General features: G+C 44.7%; 1 protein-coding gene across 2 annotated transcripts; it reads left to right on the top strand.

Annotated features, from left to right (window-relative positions):
* Positions 1–6,379: 6,379 nt before the first annotated feature.
* mep1a.1 (meprin A, alpha (PABA peptide hydrolase), tandem duplicate 1) lies at positions 6,380–18,383 on the top strand. 2 transcript variants are annotated; one of them, XM_056294653.1, is made up of 14 exons: positions 6,380–6,439; positions 6,636–6,660; positions 6,761–6,805; positions 8,698–8,738; positions 9,264–9,339; positions 11,214–11,331; positions 13,083–13,258; positions 13,860–14,081; positions 14,482–14,628; positions 15,720–15,929; positions 16,092–16,550; positions 16,984–17,151; positions 18,099–18,185; positions 18,290–18,383. In XM_056294653.1, the coding sequence occupies exons 1-13, from the start codon at positions 6,383–6,385 to the stop codon at positions 18,146–18,148; spliced, it is 1,794 nt and encodes a 597-aa protein (XP_056150628.1). In that variant the 5' UTR covers positions 6,380–6,382; the 3' UTR covers positions 18,149–18,185; positions 18,290–18,383. The 2 variants fall into 2 exon arrangements, with proteins under 2 accessions (XP_056150628.1, XP_056150629.1); XM_056294654.1 differs by having other exon boundaries at positions 18,282–18,383.
* The last annotated feature ends 1,312 nt before the right edge of the window (positions 18,384–19,695 follow it).

The raw sequence follows: 19,695 nt of genomic DNA, 5'->3' as shown, positions 1-19,695 counted from the left end.
CATAGCTGTAGAGGAGAGTCGTGATGACAACTGCCAAGTAGACAGATATTTTGGTGCGGAGGTTGAGGTCTTTGTTTTGAAAAACCCTTCTCCTAAGTCTGCCAAAAGAGGATGATGCTTGCTTAATCCGGTTTTGTATCTCCCTGTCAATGCTGCAGTTGTCAGAGAGGAAGCTGGCCAGGTATTTGAAGGATTCCACTGTTGCAAGTGGTTTGTCGGAGATGGTGAAAGTTGGTGAATACGGTGGAGGAGTAGATGCCCACTAGCATACTACTTCAGTCTTTGTCACGTTTATAGAGAGACCCAGCCTACCATATGCCCTTGCAGCAGCTGCAAGGGTAGCTTGCAGTGCCTCCAATGTGTGGGCCACAACTGCACAGTCATTTGCATACTGTAGCTCGGCGATGTAATCAGATGTCATTTTTGTGACTGCTTGGAGCCTACGGATGTTAAATAGGTTTCCATCTAGTCTGACGTCCACAGTAACCCCACTGTCCTTCCTGATTTCCTCGTGCATCAGCAATGTCACACACAGGAGGAAGATGTTAAATAGAACTGGAGCAAGGATGCATCCCTGACGTACCCCGGTGCACACCCTGAGGGGCTTGGATTCCTGGCCTCCAATGGTTACACGTGCCATCATCCCAACATGAAATTGTTGAAGGATGTTGAAAAACTTTTGTGGGCAGCCAAACTTCAAGAGGACGTTCCATAGGATGTCCCTGTTGACTGTGTCGAAAGCCTTTGACAGGTCGATGAAGGCTATGAAGAAGTCCTGGTGTTGTTGTTCCCTACACTTCTTCTGGAGTTGCCATGCTGTGAACACCATGTCCACAGTACTCCTATTCCTCCTGAACCCACACTGTGACTCAGGAAACAGTTCCTCTGAGCTGTTTTTTACCAGCCTGTGTAACATGACTTTGGCCAGGACTTTTCCAGCAACAGCCGGTAGTGAAATGCCACGGCTGTTGCCACAGAGGGACTTGTCTCCGTTGCCTTTATATATGGAGATGATGTTAGCATCCCTTCACTGCTCAGGGACTGTTTCATTCTTCCATGTGTGTGAGATGAACAGGAAAAGGTCACGGGTGCAAAAGTAGCCTCCCTGTTTAAAGATCTCTGCAGGGATACTGTCAGGGCCAGGGGTCTTGTTAGTTTTCAGTGACCTAACTGCACAATGAACCTCTTCAAAGGTTGGTGGAAGATCAAGGTCTTGGATGGTGGGGTGGACAGGTAGTTCATCCAAGACTGAGGGATCTGTTGGGGAGGGCTTGTTCAAAAAGGTCTCAAAATGTTCTGCCCATCTTTTTGTGATGAGTTTCTGATCCTTTATGAGGGTGATACCATTATCAGACTTCAGGGGGGAGACAGAGCAGTTTCCTGGGCCGTATATGGTTTTCACTGCATCATAAAAGTTGTGCATATCGTTTCTATCAGCATGGGATTGTATTTAATTTGCCTGCGATATCCACCACTCATTCTGTAGGGCACACAATTTTGACTGCACCTCTCTCCTGGATGCTTGCCATTGTTGCCGGAGTGCAGTTGATGTAGGATTGTTGAGGACAGCACTGTGTGCTTTGTGCATGCCTTTGAGTATGGCAGTTATTGTGCCTGGGTTGTCACTGAACCAGTACTGGTGCTTTCTGCTCTTGTAACTGATGGATTGCGATGCTGCCTCATAGAGGCTGGAGCTCACAGAAGACCATTTCCTATCAATGGAATCATCTGTGCTTAAGAAAAGCTCAATGTCTTCCAGGTTTTCAGCCAGAGAGAGGTGGAGATTATTCTGGACCTCAGCGTTTTCTAGCCGGGTACAGTCAAGTCTCTTCTTTCCTGACCTCTGAAGATGAACAGCAGGGCGTACCTTCACCTGGAGCCTGGTCATGATGAGCCGGTGATCTGTCCAGCACTCAGCACCTCTCATTGCACGAGTGAGTGAGATGTCTTTTATATCAGTGCATCTCACAATGATGTAGTCCAACAGGTTCCAATTTTTGGAGTGTGGGTGCATCCAGGATGTTTTGTTCTTATTTTTTAATTGAAAGAGGGTGTTTGTGATGGTCAAGCCATGCTCAGCACAGAGGCTTAGCAGCCGCAGACCGTTAGCAGTGACTTTCCCAATGCCATTCCCACCAATGACACCCCTCCACACCTTGTTGTCTTTCCCCACTCTGGCATTAAAGTCTCCTTGCAAAAACATCTTGTCCTCCTCGGGTATACGACGGAGAGCCTCATCTAGTGACTGATAGAAGCGGTCCTTTACGTCATCCTCTGATGGTAGAGTTGGTGCATAGGCACCTAGGAGAGTGGCATAGCATTTCTTGGTCAGAGGGATCCTGAGTGACATGAGCCTTTCACTTATGCCAAATCGGTGTTTCAGTGAGTCTTGGTAGGAGGCTGTTTTTTTATTGTAAGTCCTACACCATGCTGATGTTGTCTTCCTGCAGGGTATCCCTTCCAGAAGAAGGTGTAGGTGTCCTCCTTCAGGGAGCCTTCATCCAGGGACCTGGTTTCACTGAGTGCAGCGATCTCAACATTGTAGCAGTTGAGTTCCGCTGCAATGACTGCAGTCCTTTGCTGAGGTCTTTCAGCGTTAATGTCCAGCAGAGTTCTTACGATCCATGTTGCCAGTTTAAAAGGGATTATTTTGTTTTGTTTATTTCGACCGCAGAGTGGAATGTCCCGATAGGTGCCAGGATGTTTTGAGTGGGCAATGTTTAGGCCACCTTTTCTAGGCCCCTCCCCAGTTGGGGTGAGCAGTGTGGCTCCTAAATAGGGCTGCTCAGTCACACGGGTCTGCCGAGAGCAGCAGCCACTCAAACCCAGCTGCTGGCGACCATGAATACCCCTGTGCCGCTGGCGTGCAGGGTTCTGATTAGGAGCTTCCAGTGCATTCATACCTGCTCCCGTCACCAGACACCTAATCGCTGCCAGACTTTGATCCATATTCCGGTTGCTGGTCTCACCGAGGCAGAGGTGGATACCCGCACAAAGAGATTATTTAGAGTGCCGTTGGGGGTGCGCATGTCCCAACATCACTTCTTCACTGTGAGAGGTTGGGATCTGGTGGCAAGGAAAACCCAAGACGACCAGCACTCTTCCACAGCTGCAGGAGGCTGCCGGAGCTCCAGTCTGTCGGATGACTGCCTATCGTGCACCGCCATGCACGTTGCTTTTCTCTCAGGGTGTGCTCCCGTAGCCTTTGTCTTCCTAGACTTACCCACAAGGCAGCAGGACAGTGGTTGGTCAATGCCAGGGCGTGTCCACTTCACATGGGCCTGCGCATTAGACCTCAGGGACCAATGTAGCTCCAAGATCCCCTAGAGTTTAGCCAGGGATCGCAAGGTACCCAGTTACCGTGTGTGGCCACGAGGAGGCACTGCACACACACACACACACACACACACACACAACCAACCAGGTGACGTCGATGCTCCTATAGACTACAATTTTCTATTCGGGGGTAAAAAGGTTTTGCAGTGCTTTCATATGTCACTGGTGACAGCTGGCACCTCCGGTCAAGTCAAATTTATTTGTATAGCCCAGTATCACAAATTACAAATTTCCAGTGTGTGCTAACAGATGACACTTGACTTAATTTCACTCTGCCTCCGGTCATAATTCTGATGAACTGATTGATGGAACAAGGTGCCATGTTCCTGTACCTGTATGCTTTCCATTGACACACTGTGGTGTGTGTGTGTGTGTGTGTGTGTGTGTGTGTGTCCCTCCTTGGATTAATAAAATATCTGTCTCGTAGGGAGGCACTAATACTAATACTAGGCTAAAATGGATCATTAGTATTGGAGATTTTACCCAAGGCTCAAATCCATGAGTAACACAGATCAATCAAAGCAAAATGGCTTGATTTACTGTATTTTTTGGTGCACAATAAAAAAACGAAGTTTCATTAGTGGTGGAAAAAAAAACTGGTTCTATCACAATTGCATTGTCCATTGACCCAAAACAGATTGTATCAAGACTTGGTATTGGCCAATACTTAAAATTCTGTTCCAGGAAATAGTATCAGCAGTGAAAAGGGATAGAGCTATTGATATGCGTGGCTCTTTGTGATCCTTTATATGTTTCGGATCACAAAGAGCCACGCATATCAATAGCTCTGACAACGACTCCTAGAGGATAAATTCTGAGTCTCATAACCAGCCAGTCAGACTAGCTTGGTCTAGTCAGAAAGGCACGAACTGAGGAAGCCTCTTGGATGAGAGGCGAAACGTCTTCACGGATATATACCAAGTCCAGTCGCACTTGATTCAACTCCTTTGGATAGTAATAAAAAAAAAATTGATAAAAAAATTAATAAAAAAATTATAACTGATGACCGATGCAAAAATAATAAAAGACCCAGGTTGTAAAAAACAGATAGACGGATTGTTTTATTAGATAGATTGTTTTATTAGCCACACAATCAAGGCCGGTGCAATTTCTTTTTGGTACAGCATGTTAAACTCTGCAGCACAATACATCCATGGACAACAGCAGACACTCCACAGGTTATCACAAATAATACAGTTACACAATAGCAGGAACAAGCATTACGCACAGCAGTTAGGTGAATGGCAGTATGCATGCCAGTGGTGTGTGAGGGAGGGACTACAGGGAGGAATTCAGAGTCCTGATGGCTAGGGGAAAAAACTGTGTGTGAAGCATTTAGTCTTAGTGGACAGTGACCTGTATCGCCTCCCCGAGGGAAGGAGCTGGAAGAGGTGATGAGCAGGATGTGGGGGGGGTCGGAGATGATCTTCTTTGCTCGCTTTACAGTCTAGTGAGTGTGTAGGCAAAAATTAAAAAGCTGCAGGTAGCATATAATGATGCGTTCAGAATCTTGCTCAAGCTTCCAAGATGGACAAGTGCAAGTCATGTGTTTGTGATTAGTAATGTTCCCACTTTTCATGCTGTGTTGAGGAATTTTATGTACAAATTTGTGTGTCGATTAATTGATTGTAAGAATGTAATTATAATGCTCTTAACTGAGCCTACACAAAGTGACACCAGGTATTCCTCTTGTTTCTGGAAACATTGGGACAAATGTCTGTATAGCTTTTAATCATTGTGGACTTGTGAACTGATGTTTTTAGCTATATTTTTGTGTTGTCCTGTGTTGTATTGTTTTTTTAATATGGACCTACCTATGTGTCTGCATAAAGTAAGATTTGATTTATTTTTGATGACAGCTTCACCTCTCCCCAGCAGATGGATGGCAGTGGGATTTTTGTTGGTGTTTTTATTCTTTCATATAGAGCTGTAGCTCTGTCATATAGATGGACTGGTGGCCTGTTCAGGGTGTCTCCCTGCCTGCCGCCCAATGACTGCTGGGATAGGCTCCAGCATCCCCTCAACCCGAATTCAGATAAGCGGCTTGGATAGTGGATGGATGGGTAGCTCTGTGGCTGTTGATTCCTATCATGAATGGAAATTTGAATTCACTTTACTGATTTTTTTTTATTCACCATTGGCTTATATGATGTTCTGTATACATCACAAGTGCTGTTCTTTTTTTACTTCTCCAGGGAGGGTTTGTTCACCTGGCATGCACCTCAATACAACCGTAGTCCTCATTGGCCAACTATGCAGCTTTAGCACTGGGCGGCCCGATGGCCCGGTGGTTAGTACTGTCGCCTCACAAGCAAGAAGGTCCTGGGTTCGAACCCCAGGGTTGTCCAACTGGGAGGGGGTGGTCGTCGTCATCCCATCCCAGATCGTCCTCTGTGTGGAGTTTGCATGTTCTCCCCATGTCTGCAGTGGGTTTTCTCCGGGTGCTTCGGTTTCCCCCACCATCAAAAGAAACATGCATGTTAGGGTTTATACTCCTGTCTGTGCCCCTGAGCAAGGCAATGGGAAAAGAACTGGAGTTGGTGTCCGGGTGCTGCACGAAGGCGGCAGCTCACTGCTCCTAGCTACACAGCTCACAGCTAGGATGGGTTGATTTGCAGTAACTGAATTTCCCCCAAGGGGATTAATAAAGGAAACTTAACCAACTTATAGGAAGGAGTAAATTGGGGTTGTATGCCTTGCTCAATGGCACCTTAGTGATAGCTTTTTAATTCATCTCTCATTGACTTTATTTGCCCCATTTTTTTACCAGCCATGGTGAACCTTTCATTTACAAGTCTGCTTTATGCCTTCTCTTTCCTCCTTTATGGCAAAGTCTCATCCAAACACTTAAACTGAGACACGTGTGCACACATACAGTCCTGACAAATGAGCTCACCTGTCAGTTACACTGTAAAACCCAAGGCCTTTCATTTACAGCCTTTTCATTTACAGCTGGTATAAACTTTATCAAAGGCCAAAGGTCCTATTTTGTCCAACTTGCATGCTTAAAGCCCAAGGTAAAACTGTTTTCCTTGCCACAATGACCATGTTGACGATGCGGAGACTGCTGTTCTTCGCTGTGGCTCTGGCCACCTCACGCAGTGTAAGTCTTCATTTGCTTTTAATGATGTGTGTGTTTCTACTTTAGTCACCTATGACACCTATACAAAGTCGTCAACCAGGACACTTTGTGTGCAGGTGGTTTACTGATGGTGCCTGTGAAACGTGTTTGTTAACAAGTAACGACAGGGGATAGTTTGTAATTTGACAATAAGCAGCACTATCTTGGTTTCACACAGGTACCCGTGTCTCCAAGGGTGCACGGTAGGTCAAAGAATCGCCTGTTTCAGAAAAAAATCTTAACAGTTGTTTGTTTACTGGGGTAAACAGTTTAATTTCAGTTCATATCTGTCTTCTGTTGCAGAGGTGTATGAGAATGGTGAAGATGAGAACCCTCTCCTTAATTTGGGTAAGCGTCCACATTTTAAAGGCTTGATTGATTGTAATGTTGGTTCAGATCTGCACACGCATTTAAAGTATGATTTTGATCAGTTGTTCAAGCATATTCCTTATTTTCCTGCTTGAGGAAATTTGCTGCCAAAGCCTGTGCATCAAAACACAAGTTCATCTCAACAGAACAAACACACATTTATATAAGCAGCACAGTGGCGCAATGGTTAGCGCGGTTGCCTCACAGTGAGAAGGTCCTGGGTTCGAACCCCGGGGTTGTCCAACCTTGGGGGTCATCCTAGATCATCCTCTGTGTGGAGTTTGCATGTTCTCCCCGTGTCTGCATGGGTTTCCTCCGGGTGCTCCGGTTTCCTCCCACAGTCGAGATATGTAGGTCAGGTGAATTGGCCATACTAAATTGTCCCTAGGTGTGAATGTGTGTGTGTCGGCCCTGTGATGGACTGGCAGCCTGTTAAGGGTGTCTCCCCGCCTGCCGCCCAGTGACTGCTGGGATAGGCTTCAGCATATCCCCGCAACCCTGATTAAGGATAAGCAGTTTGGAGAATGAATGAATATATATATATATACACACATACACACACACGTCAGGGTACCCAAGCATCCTGGAGAACATTCACAGACATCCTGGAAAACCTGGAAATTTCTAGATTAGGTTTTTTTTTTTGGGGGAGTTGTTCCGTATCCAAGGTGAGGGTCTAAGGACAGGATGCTGTGTTGCTATAAAGCCCACTGAGGCAAATTTGTAAGTTGTGATAATGGCCTATACAAATAAAATTGACTTGACTAGCTTTCCAGTCATGGAAAACACCTGGAAAATGATAAAACACGATCAAATGTTGTGGAAATACTGAGAACATGGAAAATAGCAATGTTAGGTCATAAAACATCATTATATTAGAGGGACCGATCAGGTTGGACGGTTTGGAGACAAAGCAAGAGAGGCAAGATTGACATGGTTTGGATATGTGTGGAGGAGAGATGCTGGGTATATTGGGAGAAGGATGCTGAATATGGAGCTGCCAGGGAAGAGGAAAAGAGGAAGGCCAAAGAGGAGGTTTATGGATGTGGTGAGGGAGGACATGCAGGTGGCTGGTGTGACAGAGGAAGACACAGAAGACAGGAAGAAATGGAAATGGATGATCCGCTGTGGCGACCCCTAACGGGAGCAGCCGAAAGTAGTAGTAGTAGTAGTAGATGGCATATATTATATTTTTATTCACTGAGATTGCACATTAGTGCTTAAAGTTTGCATGGTATGTTCACAGTCACAGTCCGTTTAGGGGCTTTTTTACATCACTTGCTACTTTAATCGTCATGTATTTTTGTACTTCCTCTTACTACTGAAAAAATATCCTAAAAAGATATAAGTATTAAAGGTAGAATTCAGTTGTCCTATTTTTCGGCTTCGCTCAGCCTCTTTTTCTGATGCTTATGACGTTGTCTGCATGTTCATTTACATATAGCCAATCAGATCAAGTCAAAAATATGAAACCCCGCCCACCCTTACATCAACTATTTGTTGCTCAAAGCTCAGCTCATGAATATTGATGAGGACTAGACCACTCCCTCAAAGTTCTCGAGACATTAAGAACAGTTATGTATAAAGATATTGGAAAAAATCATTTGCAAATAAGATTGCTGCTGAATGTTTTTTTCATGCCGTCCGTGTTCAAGGGTTTTAGGTATGAAAGTTTAAATCTAACTACTGATTTTTGTCCAACTTTCAGAATCACAGAAGTAGAAAATAGAGAAATAACTATAAGAATTGTCATGTTTATCCCTCCGGTATATTATGCAAATTGTCTTCATCAATTCACTGATTGATTGGTATTAAAATGTCACATCTTATTTTGTTTTACGTATACATTTTCTCTTTTACTGGTGTTGCAGGTTCAGATGCCAACCTGATTGAAGGGGACATTCTCGTTCCAGTGAGTTGAATCACAACGGTGTTAATTTTTCTTTGTTACACCATCAGTGGTGTTTCCTGAGGTCCTCGGGTGTTTCGGGTCTTTCAGCGTCGTACACCCTCGCTCAGGTGACCCAGCCAGGGTTGATCAGGCCCTGGCTTGTGTCCCAGCAGCATTGGCCCACAGATCACTCCTGCTGATCCAAAGCCATCTGAAGGCCCTCTCTGCAGCCTCCATAGTGGACTTGATGGCTTTCCTTTTTGAAAAGCTATAACTCTTAGTCTACATAGATTGTTCCTACAATGTTTTCAATGGGTTTTTATCTCATTTGTTGTACTTAATCAAGTATTTAATCAAATTACCAATATAAATCCAATTAAAAGAAACTTCAACGAGTAGCTTAAATTAACACTTGCAGGTATGTCATATACAGTGTAATATGTAGTTCTGTTAAGACCAGATGGAACTGATTGGCTTATAGAATTGCTCCAGAGTAAGCTGACCTGATGCTCTTGACTGTGTTAATCATCTTTTTGTATGCCACAGCAAGGACGCAATGCCCTTATTGACAAGAGGTACCGGTGGAAGTTTCCCATCCCTTATATTCTGGGTGATGACTTGGGTGAGTTATTGTATAAAAAGGAATTTCAGTGTCAAAATATACTAACCCACTTTGAGATACACACAGCAATCCATATAACTAGACTGGTCATTGTACAGTTCGATGTAGGTATAAGCAGTGGAAGAACTAACACCCACATTTCGCATTTAATCAACATTGAAACACGCAACTGATGCTGCCTACTGGCTGTTGTGGGGATCGGATTTTGGACTGTTAAAGCTGCAGTAGGTAACATGGACATGCTAACGCAAATCCTTCCACCTCGCTCTCTGCTGCCTCCTATCACTTCGCAAAGTCCCTCCAACCAAATGACCTCAGCATTGCTCTTCAGCCCAAAGACACACACCGATCAGCCAAAACATTAAAACCACCTGCTTAATATTGTGTAGGCCCCCCTCATGTCACCAAAACAGCCCTGACCCATCGAGGCATGGACTCCACAAGACCTCTGAAGGTGTCCTCTGATATCTACCAACAAGTGAACAGCAGATCCTTTAAGTCCTGTAAGTTGCGAGGTGGAGCCTACGTGGATCAACTTGTTTTTCCGGTACATTCCACAGATGCTCAATCAGATTGAGATCTGGGGCATTCAGAGGCCAAGACAACACCTTAAACACTTTGTCATGTTCCTCAAACCATTCCTGAACAACTTCTGCAGTGGCTTGGTTCGGCGTCCCTACAGACACTATTGGCTGTCTCTGCGGGTGGGACCGATGTGAGTATGTGTCCTGGTCACTGCACTAGTGCCCCCTGTGGTCGATCGGGAGCGCTTGTTCCAGGGGAGGGGGAACTGGGGGGAATAATGTGATCCTCCCACAAACTACATCCCCCTGGCGAAACTCCTCACTGTCAGGTGAAAAGAAGCGGCTGGTGATTCCACATGTATCGGAGGGGACAGCGACCGGGAAGGCTCGGAAGAGTGGGGTAATTGACTGGGTACAACTGGACAGAAAATGGGGGGGGGGCCCCCCCAAAAAAAATCATCTGTGCCTTCTACTGGGCTAGATTTAAAAAAAAAACCTGAATAGAGACCCAACATACATTAACGTATCAGCTATTTAATTTTTCTCAAGGGGGGGCGCACGTGCGGGGGTTATATTCTGAGTTTAATGTCAGAATTTTTGAGAAAAAAAAAGTTAGAATATCTGAAAGAAAATAAGACATAACTCCTGAGGGGAAAAAAACTCAGAATTCCTGAGATTAAAGTCAGTTTCTGGTAAAATAAATAAATGAAAAGGTAGGAAACATACTCCGCAGAAAGATAGAATGGGTCAAATTAACATGACAGGCTCCACACCTGGAGGATCAATTAATTTGATAATCTGTAATATCATCCATCCATCCATCCATTATCCAAACCGCTTATCCTGCTCTCAGGGTCGCGGGGATGCTGGAGCCTATCCCAGCAGTCATTGGGTGGCAGGCGATGAGACACCCTGGACAGGGTGCCAGGCCATCACAGGGCCGACACACACTGGGATATCATATCATATTGTAGCGAATTCAGGGGGCAGCCGGGAACCACCGCAGCCAGGACGCGAACCCAGGTCCCCCGCGTGAGGGGCGACTGCGTTAACCAGTCGACTAAAGGGTCCAACCCATTAGCCAACCAGCCAGTGAGTCTCCTCATTCATAGTCATTACAATATCTTGTTGCACCACAAATCCCCTTTGAATAGCTTGAAGATGCACCACGATATCCTTGCATTTGGTCATTTCTCGATAGTTCCTCCTGCACAAAGGCTATTACCTCGTTAAAATCCAAAAGATTTCTCCTTCTGAAAAGACCAAGTTGAAGGAGGTAGCTACTGTAAGTGCTTCGAAAACCCCGGATGCATATCTGAGTTGTGGTGTTTGTTCTTGCCCTCTGCTCAGACCTGAACGCCAAAGGATGCATCCACCAGGCTTTTGAGATGTACCGGCTGAAGTCCTGCGTCGACTTCAAGCCTTATGAAGGAGAGAAGACCTACATCAAGTTTGAGAAGAGAGGCGGGTATGACACCAGCTTCTGATACTTGTGTTGTGTGTCTGTCATGTGGTAACACACATGTGGCAGAAGGATATGGGAGAGAACTGGCGTTTATGTAAGGTAAATATTTAATCAATGACCAGCACGCAGTATGTTCTACATCAGTCTCCAGGGGGCGTCTTCAGTCATTACTACTGCCTTGACAGGGGCCGAAAGAAACTGTTCAGAAAGTTCTAAATATAAGGGGTGTCATTTACGCCAGCGTGTACAAGGTCCAGATCAATACCAATCCAAACCACGCCCTGTCAACAACAAATAGGCAAATCTGCTTTTTTCTATCTTTTCTCTTAAATTCGAGTATGATAGATTAAATCACATTTGAGGTTGAACAGCATCACACGATATGGTGAATTCACTGGCCATATTAGTCTCTTCCCTCCAGTTAATGGTGGAGTTTAACTGAGCTAATTTTACCACTCTTTCTCCAGTGACATCCACACAAATTCTGGCCTGTGTGGATTTTTTGCATAGCCAAAATAGTAGTGATCGGCGGGCTTGTTTTGCTTAAAGGCATTAGTACACTAGTAGTATACAACCAGAACATAATCCTTACTTTTTGTTTAGATTTTACATTCTGTCCTGCATCAACTGTGCATTTCTCTTCTCTATCCGTCACAGTATCTCTTAATTTCACTGACTTCTATGCCTTTGACCAAAAGAGGACAGACTAATGTGTGAAGGGAAATTCTCCTGTTTACAAAAAATGAAGAATAAATGTGGAGTGTTGCACTGGTTCAAGAACAATAGTAATGGTAATGATTGAAGAAGAAAAATCAGGTGCTCTTCACTTCAAGAATAGAGCAAGTAGTCGAGTGAGAATGGAAAAACAATGACTGGGCATCTGGGTAGCATAGCGGTCTATTCTGTTGCCTACCAACAGGCAGTTCGAATCCCCGTGTTACCTCCAGCTTGGTCGGGCGTCCCTACAGACACAATTGGCTGAGTCTGCAGGTGGGAAGCCGGTTGTGGGTATGTGTCCTGGTCGCTGCACTAGCGCCTCCTCTGGTTGGTCGGGGCACCTGTTCAGTGGGAAGGGGGAACTGGGGGGAATAGTGTGATCCTCCCATTCACTACGTTCCCCTTGTGAAACTCCTCACTGTCAGGTGAAAAGAAGCGGCTGGTGACTCTACATTTATCGGAGGAGACATGTGGTAGTCTGCAGCCCTCCCCGGATCAGCAGAGATGGTGGAGCAGTAACCGGGACGGCTCGGAAGAGTGGGGTAATTGAACAGATACAATTGGGGAGAAAAGGGAGGGAAGAGTCCAAGAAAAAAAAAATCTTGGAAAAAGCAATGCATTTCAACTCGGAGAATCTTTGTGTATAAGGTAAAATGAGGACAGGCGTGCAATTTAAAACTCTGGTGCGTATTTTAAAACTCTTGAAGTGGCCATGTGAGTCACATGACCACTTCACATAATATTTTGATTCTGCTTGAAGAGACCACATACAAAGCATAACAGTTAGAACAACAAAACAAGTTTGAATATATACTATAAACAACCTTACACATACAATGGCAGAAACCCAAACGATAAGAGTGAATATTCAATCACAAATCGATAAAGTATAAATAAGGACGAGCCAACAGGACTAACTAACTTCTGTGTACACTTGGCACTCCATGGCACACAGTCGCCTATGTATGTCTGTTCCGCATTTTACTTTTACATATGACCAGATCATTCATCCATTGTGTCCCCTGGGTCGGTTTCAGGTGTTTCTCCAGCGTTGGGGACCAGCAGACAGGACAGATCCTGTCCTTGGGGACCGGCTGTGATCACAAGGCTGTGATTGAGCACGAGCTGCTCCACGCCTTGGGCTTCTATCACGAACAGTCCCGCACAGACAGAGACGACTACGTGGACATCTGGCTGGATAAGGTTATACCGGGTATGACGACCTCTTTCAAAGCTCTAAAGTCATTCTCGTCAGAAAGAAAAAGGCATTGTCGTTTATGTTTGAGCATTTTTCTGTTGCAGTGCCATTTGTTAAAATGTCAAACTATTGTGATCTGATTTAGAACAATGTACTGTTTATATAAGTAGTCTAGAATCTCAGCTCTGCCACTTGCTTTTAGAAACACCTTATGTTGAGGATAAATGATATATTCAAGCGTGAGCAGCCAAAGTGGAAACTGACCCCAAACCCTGTCAGAATTCATACCATGTTCATCCGTTTGACCAATACACAATCACGGGGCATGGCCAATATTGTTACAGAAACAGTGGGTCGTGCCGGTGTTACAGAATTTTCCGACTCCCCGGGAGAATCTGACTCCCCTTGGTGTGAGGCTATATTAGATTAGGCTAACACTATTCCCCCCCCCCCTCCCCCAACCCTAACCCCCTAGCCCTAACCGTAACCTGTTCACGCCAAGGGGTGTCAGATTCTGCAGGGGAGTCAGAAAATTCTATAACACCAGTCTTGAATCCTTATGCTCTTTCGTCTGTTGAGAGAAACTGACAAATCGCAACATTTTGTTTTCCTACAGGGTTTGAGCACAACTTCGACAAATACAACGATGACTTTATCACAGACCAAAATACGGCATACGACTACGAGTCCATCATGCATTACCGGCCCTTCTCCTTCAACAAGAACGAAAGAGAGCCCACGATCACCACAAAGATCCCCGAGTTTTACAACATCATCGGCCAGTACCTGGACTTCAGCAAACTGGACACACTGCGCCTGAACCGCATGTACAACTGCTGTCAGTATATGGTTTTAACTGCAGTTTTTGTGTTGTGTGTGCTTAATGTGGACAATTGCAACGGCGCATGAAAAATATCAATGCATTAAAAAAATGTAAAAAATTAAATTAATTATTTACTTAAAAAACGCACTGCCACAAAAATAGTAGAAAAATATAGTATGTTAAATGTGCTGCAAAACTACCAAACTACAAGATTGCAAGTGCATAAAAGCTGTTGTTAAGCAAGCCGATGAGGCCGACAGGCTTGTAATATAGAGAGTGAATGGGTTTTCAGTCTGGACTTAAAAATATACACGGAGCTAGCTTGTCAAACTCTTCCCTCAACTAACTTTTTGCTTGAAATGATTTATTAGCTGATTTAACGATATGTGATTTACCCATTTCTTCCTCCCAACAGCTGGTCCTCTCACTTTGCTGGACCAGTGTGCCTTTGAGTCCGCCAGCATATGTGGCATGATCCAGAGCTCCAACGATGATGCGGACTGGGTCCATACCAAGAGCAGCGTGGGGGCAGAGGATCACACACTCCTGGGACAATGTAGAGGTTAGACTTGAGTCAATTAACAAACATATTAACACATTAGTATTGTTTTTAGTTCGGATTATATATATATATATATATATATATATATATATATATTCATCCATGAATTTATTATTCTTTTATCTTAAGTTTAAGGTACTAAACCCACTGACTATGTTGACAAAACTTAATTACCTTCCAAGATATTTGGAAAATCATACGCTTTACTAATTAGAAGGCTACAATGTTTACACTACAAGGCTCCAATGTTTGCAAATGGGTTTCAACACAGCGTCATGGTGAGGACGCTCCGGTGTTGTTAGTGTTGTTGATATGGTATGGGGACGCACTTAGTCATGCAACTGGTGACCAAAAATTCCACAGTTCATCCTTAATCCATTGGTTCTCAACCTTTTTCCCCCAAATGCCTCCCATGTCCAATGAAATATTCCTGCCCCGCACACACACAGGAGACATGATAACTTGTCTGCTTGTCACTCCATCTGTACAAATTCCAACATAGTTAGTCGAGCTTATTCAATTCAACCCCAGAAAGGCATAAAAGTGGTTTAATAAGCTAGTCTTGAATGTTCACTGTGCTTAGTACTGAATCAGCTTGTTGCTGTGTAACCATACCAACACAAATTTGTGGCCAGCGCATGAATTAAGAACAGTAATTAAACTTTAACTGAACTACCTGTGGATTATGTGGATTTTAATGTACAGTCTCTAGTCGATCAGAAACCAGTGTTCACTGTGACCATGGTATAGATAATATGAACTACTTTCTTTGTGTTATTTCTTTATACAAATATTTACTTTTGTCTTGATGGTTTGTGACTGAAGCTTTCAGTAATTTCCTGTTATCTCAAGGCTCCCCTGGCAGTTCCCCGAGGCCCTCTTTTGGGCCCTGGCCCCGTGTTGAGAACCACTGATTTAAGTGATGTTAATAGCAAGAAAATATAATGGCCAAAATTAATTTTCATCAAGCATACACAAAACGGATATGCAGATATTTTGTGATCGCTGCATGTGAACTCACTGGGATGCAGTCTGTCAGGTCCTGTTGTGTGCGTTATTGGAACAACGATTATTCATCTCTACAATTTCAGATGCCGGCTACTTCATGCACTTCAGCAACGAGAAGGCTTCGAAGTCCGCTCTGTTGGAGTCACGAACCCTCTACCCCAAGAGGAAGCTCCAGTGTCTGCAGTTCTTCTACAAAATGACCGGCGGCCCCAAGGACAGGCTCGTCATCTGGGTCAAGAAGGATGATGGAACGGGCAACGTTCACAAAATGGAAAAAATACACACCTTTCATGGTAGCTACTAACTTCTATTTGTCCAATCTGGTAGAAGGACACTTAAGTATTCCGCTTTTATCATGTATTTCATGAGAAATCCACCAAGTCAAATTCCCTGTAGTGTAAATGTGCGTTCTCAACTCAGATAACGGGGCCTCTATTTCTCCTTTAATGCTGAAGCGGATTTTGACCACACCTGGAAGATCGCCCATGTCCCAATGGAGGTGGGAGTGAAATTCCGCTACGGTTTCGAAGCTGTGCACGGTGACCCCTCGGCATCCACCGGCGGCATCTTGATCGATGACATAAGCCTGACGGAGACTCGCTGCCCCAGCGCTGTCTGGAGGATCCAAAACTTCTCCAAGATCATGGAGACAAATAATTTCCTCTACAGCCCCCGTTTCTATAGTCCTGAAGGCTACGGTTATGGCGTCTACCTCCAGTCCATATCAGATTACAGTGACTACACAGGAAACTATGTGGGGCTCTACTTCCACCTGGCCAGCGGGGAGAACGACGCGGTGATGCAGTGGCCAGCCATAAACAGACAGGCCACTCTGGTGGTGATGGACCAAGACCCAGACATTAAGCTGAGGATGTCGTCCGCCCGCAGCTACACCACCAACTTGAATAACCACAGTAAGTGTTCTGCCTATGCTCGGCACAGACCTACGCACAATTTGACTTATGATGAGATGCAGTGTGATACAAAATGCAAAGTCTTCATTTACTCTATTTAAATAACCACTGCATCAACACGGGGATCACCGGTTCAAATCCCCGTGTTACCCCCGGCTTGGTCAAGCGTCTCTACAGACACAATTGGCCATGTCTGCGGGTGGGAAGCTGGATGTGGGTATGTGTCCTGGTCGCTGCACTAGCCTATCTGATTGCATATGTGACAGATTGAACATACTCTGTGATGCCCAAGATAGAAAAACAAAAGTTTTACGTTTTATTTTGACTGCAAGTCTAAATAATGGCGAGTAGTGGGGAGTCGCCCTGTGAATATATCAAACAGTATGAGTCCCCTTGGTGGGACTTTTGGTCATTTGCGGGCTCTTTTTACCAGATGGGAAGGTGCTTTGGGACAACCCTTCCAAGGTGGGCACATATGACCCTTCGTGTAACTGCAAAAGAGGACAGTCTCTGGGCTGGAGCAGCTTCATCAAGCACTTTGACCTCAGACGACGCAATTACCTGAAGAACGACGACCTCATCATCTTCATCGACTTTGAGGGTCAGTCAGTGTGTGTGTGTGCCTGTGTGTGTATGTTGATAGTGTCTTTTCCATGTAGGCCGGATGTTGATATTGAAGACCTTATAAAGCATTGTGTAGCGATTATAGAAGTCAGTACTGCTATCGTTTGAAACCTAACATTTATGGAGTGGGTGTGTGTATTTTGTGCGTGGGCATAAGGAAGTGTTATGTGTGTGTTTAATGTGTGGATGTAACAGCAATTCCCTTTTCCTCCTGACTCACAACCATCATATTCATGTGTCCATTGCTGTTCTAGTATAGTCAGTAATATCAGCTTTTATAGTTGTTTTTTTTTTTACAGATTACACCCGATAATTACTGACCCGTGACCATTGGGGGATCTAAACGGCCACACCCCCCCTTCATTTGCATGTTCTTTGTCCAGATGATTAGATAAAATGTCCATAAGGTTATGGGCGTCTGGGGAGCGTAGCAGTCTATTCCGTTGCCTACCAACACGGGGCTCATCGGTTCGAATCCCCGTGTTACCTCCGGCTTGGTCGGGCATCCCTACAGACACAATTGGCCGTGTCTGCGGGCGGGAAGCCAGATGTGGGTGTGTGTCCTGGTCGCTGCACTAGTGCCTCCTCTGTTCAGTTGAGGCGCCTGTTCAGGGGGGAGGGGGAACTGGGGGGGAATAGCGTGATCCTCCCATGCGCTACATCCCCCTGGCAAAACACCTCACTGTCAGGTGGAAAGAAGTGGCTGGCAACTCCACATGTATCGGAGGAGGCATGTGGTAGTCTGCAGCCCTCCCCGGATTGGCAGAGGGGTCGGAGTAGCGACCGGGACGGCTTGGAAGAGTGGGGTAATTGGTGGGATTCCTTTTTTTCCCAAAAAACATGAGACTAATAATTGTGCATACTTGTTGTCAAAGCCAGTCTGCATGGTGAACATGACTTGTGATGGAGCTGTTGTGTCTGCAGATATAACCTCCCTGGTCAAAACAGAAGTTCCTATCAAACCAAGGAAGTAAAGCCAGCTGGAGTGTTTTTTACCATGACAAAGTGGAGGTGAGTCACCGTATTATTTTTTTTTTATAACCACTTCGACGGTCCCGTTTCCTAAATGTTCCCCTGAACTCACCGTGTTTGTGTCTCTTATTTGAGTTGAGAAGACGTGACGGAGACGTGCGGCTGTGACAAGAAGAGCAGGCTCCGAAGAACGTAGGCTCTGCTGCTTTGACAATAAAATTAATTATTATAAAAATAGTCACTGTATCTCATATTTGCACAAGGATGGGTCCATGTTTTTTTTCTAAATAGTAAATGGAAAAAAAATCTGTGTTTGAGCATTTTGGACAAAACCTCTTCATCCGGTTGATTTTTTTGTTTTTGTAATTAAAAAGGTAAACCAACAAACAAAACTGTGGTGTTTTTTTCTCATTTTGTGATGCATCAGGACCACCATCATTATGAAAAATGAGTGACAAGTCGGCATGATGGAGGTACCTTGCCACCTCTGGTATCAGTGTGTTTTAATCAGTCAAGGTGCAGGACATTGCACTGTCGATAGAATAGCCGAACATATTCCTGAGTGACAGGCCTGTTATTCCTGATCAGCAGAACGAGCTTCGTCAAACACTGATGAACTTTATCATCAGCTGCCAGTGTTGTAGTCGAGTCACTACACCTCGAGTCCGAGTCGAGTCTCAAGTCCTCAGTGTTCAAGTCCGAGTCCCCAAAGAAGCACCCGAGTTGAGTCCGAGTCAATTCTCGAGTCCCCAGTGTTCGAGTCCGAGTCCCCAAAGAAGAGTCCGAGTCAAGTCCCCATTACCTGAGTCCAAATCCGAGTCATCAAGGTTGAGTCTGAGTCGAAGAAGATGGGCTCATACCCTCCAATATGAGGGTATGCATGTGAATCTGGATGTAGGTGGAACACACGTGCCTGCCCTTGCACGAAATTGAATAATGTTACGGTATTAATGCAGCTATCAACATCTTATGCCAAATTATTAGGGCCTATTACAAAAAACTAACAAAAATAAAAAAGCAGTTTTTATCAAGTAACAAGTCCGAGTCCTCATCTCCAACTTGGACTCGAACATTGACTGCATCAATGCTCGAGTCCAAGTCCATGTCCGAGTCATCAGTGCTCAAGTCCAAGTCGAGTCACGAGTCCTGAAAATCAGGACTCGAGTCAGAGTCCTGGACTCGAGTACTACAACACTGTCGGCTGCGTATTTTCTGTAATTTCAATCAGGCACTCGGGTAACTACAGAGGACTTGATTACTTGCCCAGGAACACCAATACAAAATCAGCTGATATAGTTTAGTTTTTTTGTGACACATATTTAAGAGTTTTTTAAAAAGTTACACAATTTCACCAAATAAATGCAGCTTTTAACTTTCAAAGCTGCCTTTGCAAAGATTTTGCCACTCCAGCAACGATTAGGGTGATTTTGGAGTCAGAAAATTTTGGAGTCATGGACCGTTTGCAGCTGTCCATGAAGCAGAGGTGGGAGGAAGTTACACATGGGCAGGTCACAAGCGAGTCTCAGGTCTCAACCTTGAAGTCTCAAGC

This window comes from Lampris incognitus, chromosome 15 (assembly GCF_029633865.1).
Source record: "Lampris incognitus isolate fLamInc1 chromosome 15, fLamInc1.hap2, whole genome shotgun sequence".
Taxonomy (NCBI): Eukaryota; Metazoa; Chordata; class Actinopteri; order Lampriformes; family Lampridae; genus Lampris; species Lampris incognitus.
Note: the sequence above shows the minus strand (reverse complement) of the source record. Positions and strands in the feature narration are given on the sequence as shown.